Source organism: Pinus tabuliformis, chromosome 2_2 (genome assembly GCF_031772625.1).
Source record: "Pinus tabuliformis cultivar Carrire ecotype Pingquan chromosome 2_2, CPIR1, whole genome shotgun sequence".
NCBI lineage: Eukaryota > Viridiplantae > Streptophyta > Pinopsida > Pinales > Pinaceae > Pinus > Pinus tabuliformis.
The window spans coordinates 133,564,518-133,571,654 of record NC_142300.1 but is presented as its reverse complement, the minus strand read 5'-3'; the positions used below and the strand labels follow the sequence as shown (position 1 = coordinate 133,571,654).

Below are 7,137 nucleotides of genomic sequence, written 5' to 3'. Positions count from 1 at the left end.
CTTACATGCTATAGTATCTGAAGGTTGGGAGGTTTTATTTTGAGAAACTTCTCCAGTTTCCAGATCTCGAAGGGAGGCAATGATTGCTTCCATGACCATCCTTTCTTCATCATTTATTGAAATTGAAACTCGAGCAAATCTATCCAAAGGACAGTCAGAAACTTGGTTGCCTGTGGGAAATGCTGCTACAATATCAATACAATTCTTGTCAAGGATGTTGTCACTGCTTTTATCGCATTTATTGGATGTACCTTCAGCATCGCTGTTTTCTTTCCTCTCCTGTCCACTTAAGTCCTCTGCGTGGATGATGCCTTCAGTTTTTCTGATTTGTCTGGAAATTCAAAAGCTACCTCAGTTCTACTCATTTGCCACCTAGAGCGAAAATGATCAATGGCATCTTCGGTGGTGTCATTTTGTGTGGATCCTGGACCTCCAATAATTTCATGCAACACATTCTCATCCAGATTTCCTAATTCATCGAAGTAGTCATATAAACTTTCAGAAGCATGTTGTTCAATCAAATCATCTGGAGGATGCAAGACATTATGAAAGAAAATGCTTATTGAATCATAATAGAATGGTGGTCGTGGAGAGTTGTGGTCACCCTCAAACTTGATGATGTTTTTATCACTAGCATATGGGTTATATATGAGATCTGAATGATGAGGCTGAATAAAAAGGTCCCCTGTGCCATGTCCAAATAATGCAGCAATAAAAAACTTTGTCGCTATCTTAACAACATCAAGATCCATGATATCAAAATGCGCCTTCCTCTGGATTACCTTTCGCATATATTGAACTACAACTTTAACAGTGAACTTTGGGAGGCGAATCTTGTACACATCAACCAGCTCCATACATCAAGCTTGTTACAGCCCAGAGAAAGATTTTCGTTTCTTCTTTAAAGCCCTGCAAACTTCATCTGGAACCGGTTTATGGATATCCTTATAGAGTCCGCTCATAGTTGTTCACAATACCCATTCGCTTTAATGCCATAAGTCTACTGTATGGATTACTGTCGATTACTTTAGATTTCATATCCTTCACTTTTAGGTGTCACATAGCTACACCTTTTACAGTCGTGGAAATCTGCTCTGCATGATGTTGCAACTTGGTAAGCTGAGGAGGAAAATGTGGAACAATATCATGGGCATGAGAGACACGTATATGTTTTGATACAAATGTATTATCAAAATCAGCAAACACCGAATTTCCAATACGAGGCTGCCCAAAGGTCACAACTTGGACACCCTTTGCTCCATAGTTTACCGTAAGATCAAGTGCGCAAAAGGAAGCCATAGCTCCACCCATTTAATGCCCTGTAATCATAATGGATAGTGCATTATTCCTCTTCTGGATTTTCTCTACCGCTTCTAAAATCCTCGGACGCGCTGTTGTATTATGGTAGGTAGAATAAAATCCTTGATGTGCCATTGAACCAGACATGCCAGGGTAATTAAGATCAAGCTGCTTGAAAAGCAAATCTTCTACCCAGTTCCGAATGCTGTTCTCTTGTGTACCCCTAAATGCAATGACAATGGCCCCAAGGTCTTCTGCTACATCCACAAATGCTTGAAGGCAATGTTCTACATCCACTATGAGTTCTATCAGCTGGAAGTTCTTTGTCGAACCACTGCATCTCGAACAAGTCCAAGAGATAAGAGCATTCAGGTCACTCATATACACCGTAGATGTATATTCTGCAAGAATCTTGGCAACTGTGCGATTATAGATGTGTCCATGACGTTTGGGAACCAGAATCCCTGTCCTCAAATCTCTTCCTGCACAAAGTATAGGGCTGCACAGAACCAACATAATGAAAATTTTGAGATTTTCCCACCGCCAAGAATGAATCATAGACCACCGCAACTTTTGCTTGTACAACTGTCAACCATCTCTTTGCAAGCACCCATATTATGATATGTTGCATTACCGCCAACTTGGAACATGAGTGATATAGAAGGCAGCTTATTTCCATTCCTTACACATAAGCAGGAAGAACATATTATGACCGTCATGCAAGACCTTACACATGCTATTCCCGTAAAATTCTTGCAGAACTATGATAGCTGGGATGAGATGTGCTATGGATCAGCACGAATTTCCCATTTCGTAGCGCAGTTAGTGCAAACTCAATGTTTTCCGCTACGAAATCACCTAAACCGAGCTGCGCTGCGAAACTGATAGAAAGTATTTATGTGCCTTTGACAAACCATTGAACTGATGTGAAAAATTTAAAATTTTTTCTTGAGTGATAACAGTGGCTCCACTTGGGATAGTGTGCTCCTGTAGTACACTAAGAACTCGTAGAACCAGTGCCTTATCCATTTATGACAAACAGAAATTTGCTTGACAAGCATGACTGTAGGAGAAAGAAAGCTACATCTACTGAAAAACGAAATGCTCAGTCAACCTTGAGCTTATTCGTATTCACCTACCTACCTACCCTAACAATTTCAAACTTCATTCAGCTCAATCAATGTGGAATTTCCAATGTAGCCAATCATTTATCTTATCTGAAATTTCCATGTTTGTCCTTTGGCTGTGCTTGAAACAAAAATAAACCAGATACTGAAGTAACCGAGGCAGCATGAGGTGTAACTGTTCTTCAACATGAAAATATAACTGGAAGCCGCCTGAACAGTAAATCTTTTCCATGTATTCAGCTATAGGGTCAAAAAACACATGGTTAGTTTGCTGATTCTCAAAACCTTCTGTATCTTTAGACAACTTATCTTCAGCCACACCAAATTTATTTGATATGCTATCCAACTGCCTTTCTAAATGATGCTCACAAACAATGTAATTTTCCTCACTACTATGATCATTATTTGAAGTAAGCCGCTGCAAGGAATTACAAAATTGAGCAAGCTTTTCCTCTGCCTGAGGGTCATAGAAAATTTCTTCCAACATTTCTTCTTGCTGTGTGCAATCAATTTCATCTTCAGAATACTGCTGCATCTCTTCATTCATATCAAGGGATGAAACATGGTTTTCACAAGTCAACTCCTGCTGCTCCTCATGCTGTGTTTCATGGGATGTTATATCTTCTCCTTGGTGCTGGACTGCATTGTTATGAAGAGCCTCTAAAATTTCTTCATCCGTGAATTCATCATAATCATAACCATCCTCTAAATACTTAATAAGACTTAAAGAATGTCTACAGCAATCTTTAAGCATCAATAAGGAAGGATAACCTTCTTTATACATTTCACAGAATTCATCATGGAAATCAGCAAGAGAAGATAATGAACCATTCTCCAAACTTTTATACCAAGACCATGCTTTTCCTTCTAAAGTGGCCATAAACATCCTCATGAGACAATCCTCGGGGAAATGAACCTTAAGACTGCGTACATGCATATGAAACCTAACCAAATGAAGAGCAGCATTGTCCTTCTTTTCATCTTTGAATATTAGAAGATCATCTAACCAATCAACCTTTGGCATAGGATTTGGAAAACCAGGGATATGAGACTGATTCATAGGAGCATACCTGGCATTCATTCTTGCAGTGAAACTCATCTTGTAACTTCATCAAGCTACTGATCTTCTAGCAGTGGAGTCACCTTCTAATTTGTTATTTGTTGTGTGGAGTCGCCAAGGTAGTTTTGCAGCCTCAAAAAGATGTCTGAGCTCCTGCTACCTTCAGAAGTTCAACCATTGATTTCGGGAATGAATAATCTTCAGGCTCCCCGCAGACACACCAAAATGTTATCACAAAATCATGTACTAAGGGCTGCTACTTAGCAAGATCTCATGCAACTATTTCAAACCAGGCTTTAGACTAAGGCTTAGCCTCCTTAGTTAGAGAGGGCTCTCTCACAGATTTTTTATATGGATTAATAACAAGAAAAGATGGATAACTCTTCAAATAGTACATGAAAATAAGCTGGTTGGAACAACAAAATAACACTTCTTCCATTGGGCTCATGGAGTCAAACACCTCTGCAGTAAACTATTAACTACTCAATCATGGAAGCCAAGGCATATAATGTTTAAACACTCAGAACATTTCTCAAAAGAACCTCAACTCATAAACATACACAGGAAGTCTGAGCACTAGGTGAATTCAGAGTGATTGCATGTCTATTGAGCTGTAAAACAGAAAGGATAAAGACAAAACCACATATATCCTGAGCCTTTGAACACAAGATGAATCTTGGGAAGAAAAGTAATCTTTCTATTACTGTCAAAAGTCTTTTACATTAGCCAATATAAAAACTCTGTTTCTTTTATAAATCTCCAACCCCACTTACATCAGAGTTTCTCCTATATATAGGAAAACAAAACTAAAACTACCTTGAGTCTCCTCCTCCAGCATGAGGGGAGCTCGATGGTCTATCATTAACTAACCTTATCTATTTTTAAACAAACTTATTAAATACATAAAGTATTGTGCTGTAATTACAAAGAGTCCTAATCACACTAAAACTCTAACTTCATCTCCTCGTATGCCTGATTCCTTTCTTGATCTTTAACAGCTGTCTTTTGTTGGTTAGGCTCAAGATGATTGAGCTACAGATTCAAGGAATGCTGACTTTGGATACCTGTAAGCGCTGATGGATCATTTATCTTCAGGATCAAAACACCTATTTTTAAGGTCCCTGTCTCCTACCATCCTCCGAAAATGTAGCAGCATGTTCCCAACTCTTTAATAACTCAAAGTATGGAACGCTGCTACCAAACACCATGTCTCCAGATGAGCTGTAGGCTGTATTGATGTACAGGTGTCTCTCTTCTAACATTCCCGGTCAAACTGTTTATTCTGCATTGAAAACATCACCTACAGCAGTTTCGTAGCACGCTACGAAACTGCTGTGTGATTTAAAAAACACAGTCTTCCTCTAAACTCCTCACAAAATTGAATAGCTGCTGTTTGCTAAGCTTCACGGTTGCCATTTGAAGGATACTGCCATCATAGACAAACCCACTGGTTGCAGCTGTTGCTATTGGTCATTATGGAAAAAAACTACCCTGTTGGTGGCTTCCTTTAGATATGCTTGTTGATGTGTTGCTTTCAGCAGATGAGTCATCACATGAGCCACTAGAAATGTCTTGAAAAGATGTTTCTGAAGCTTTCTTACAGGCTATAGTATCTGAAGGTTGGGAGGTTTTATTTTGAGAAACTTCTCCAGTTTCCAGATCTCGAAGGGAGGCAATGATTGCTTCCATGACCATCCTTTCTTCATCATTTATTGAAATTGAAACTCGAGCAAATCTATCCAAAGGACAGTCAGAAACTTGGTTGCCTGTGGGAAATGCTGCTACAATATCAATACAATTCTTGTCAAGGATGTTGTCACTGCTTTTATCGCATTTATTGGATGTACCTTCAGCATCGTTGTTTTCTTTCCTCTCCTGTCCACTTAAGTCCTCTGCGTGGATGATGCCTACAGTTTTTCTGATTTGTCTGGAAATTCAAAAGCTACCTCAGTTCTACTCATTTGCCACCTAGAGCCAAAATGATCAATGGCATCTTCGGTGGTGTCATTTTGTGTGGATCCTGGACCTCCAATAATTTCATGCAACACATTCTCATCCAGATTTCCTAATTCATCGAAGTAGTCATATAAGCTTTCAGAAGCATGTTGTTCAATCAAATCATCTGGAGGATGCAAGACATTATGAAAGAAAATGCTTATTGAATCATAATAGAATGGTGGTCGTGGAGAGTTGTGGTCACCCTCAAACTTGATGATGTTTTTATCACCAGCATATGGGTTATATATGAGATCTGAATGATGAGGCTGAATAAAAAGGTCCCCTGTGCCATGTCCAAATAATGCAGCAATAAAAAACTTTGTCGCTATCTTAACAACATCAAGATCCATGACATCAAAATGCGCCTTCCTCTGGATTACCTTTCGCATATATTGAACTACAACTTTAACAGTGAACTTTGGGAGGCGAATCTTGTACACATCAACCAGCTCCATACATCAAGCTTGTTATAGCCCAGAGAAAGATTTTCGTTTCTTCTTTAAAGCCCTGCAAACTTCATCTGGAACCGGTTTATGGATATCCTTATAGAGTCCGCTCATAGTTGTTCACAATACCCATTCGCTTTAATGCCATAAGTCTACTGTATGGATTACTGTCGATTACTTCAGATTTCATATCCTTCACTTTTAGGTGTCACATAGCTACACCTTTTACAGACGTGGAAATCTGATCTGCATGATGTTGCAACTTGGTAAGCTGAGGAGGCAAATGTGGAACAATATCATGGGCATGAGAGACACGTATATGTTTTGATACAAATGTATTATCAAAATCAGCAAACACCGAATTTTCAATACGAGGCTGCCCAAAGGTCACAACTTGGACACCCTTTGCTCCATAGTTTACCGTAAGATCAAGTGCGCAAAAGGAAGCCATAGCTCCACCCATTTAATGCCCTGTAATCATAATGGATAGTGCATTATTCCTCTTCTGGATTTTCTCTACCGCTTCTAAAATCCTCGGACGCGCTGTTGTATTATGGTAGGCAGAATAAAATCCTTGATGTGCCATTGAACCAGACATGCCAGGGTAATTAAGATCAAGCTGCTTGAAAAGCAAATCTTCTACCCAGTTCCGAATGCTGTTCTCTTGTGTACCCCTAAATGCAATGACAATGGCCCCAAGGTCTTCTGCTACACCCACAAATGCCTGAAGGCAATGTTCTACATCCACTATGAGCTCTATCAGCTGGAAGTTCTTTGTCGAACCACTGCATCTCGAACAAGTCCAAGAGATAAGAGCATTCAGGTCACTCATATACACCGTAGATGTATATTCTGCAAGAATCTTGGCAACTGTGCGATTATAGATGTGTCCATGACGTTTGGGAACCAGAATCCCTGTCCTCAAATCTCTTCCTGCACAAAGTATAGGGCTGCACAGAACCAACATAATGAAAATTTTGAGATTTTCCCACCGCCAAGAATGAATCATAGACCATCGCAACTTTTGCTTGTACAACTGTCAACCATCTCTTTGCAAGCACCCATATTATGATATGTTGCATTACCGCCAATTTGGAACATGAGTGATGCAGAAGGCAGCTTATTTCCATTCCTTACACATAAGCAGGAAGAACATATTATGACCGTCATGCAAGACCTTACACATGCTATTCCCGTAAAATTCTTG

General features: G+C 39.5%; 2 protein-coding genes and 2 pseudogenes across 2 annotated transcripts; all 4 read right to left on the bottom strand.

The window, feature by feature from the left end:
- Positions 1-287: 287 nt before the first annotated feature.
- LOC149191676 (uncharacterized) lies at positions 288-857 on the bottom strand. Its single transcript, XM_089406743.1, has one exon. It carries the CDS (start codon positions 855-857, stop codon positions 288-290), a length of 570 nt encoding a protein of 189 aa, XP_089262869.1.
- Positions 858-1,056: 199 nt separating this feature from the next.
- LOC149191675 (lipase-like) lies at positions 1,057-1,815 on the bottom strand (annotated as a pseudogene).
- Positions 1,816-5,393: 3,578 nt separating this feature from the next.
- Positions 5,394-5,939, bottom strand: LOC149191674 (uncharacterized). Its single transcript, XM_089406742.1, has one exon. It carries the CDS (start codon positions 5,937-5,939, stop codon positions 5,394-5,396), a length of 546 nt encoding a protein of 181 aa, XP_089262868.1.
- A 199-nt stretch (positions 5,940-6,138) lies between these two features.
- On the bottom strand, positions 6,139-6,897 carry LOC149191673 (lipase-like; annotated as a pseudogene).
- Between the last annotated feature and the right edge of the window lie 240 nt (positions 6,898-7,137).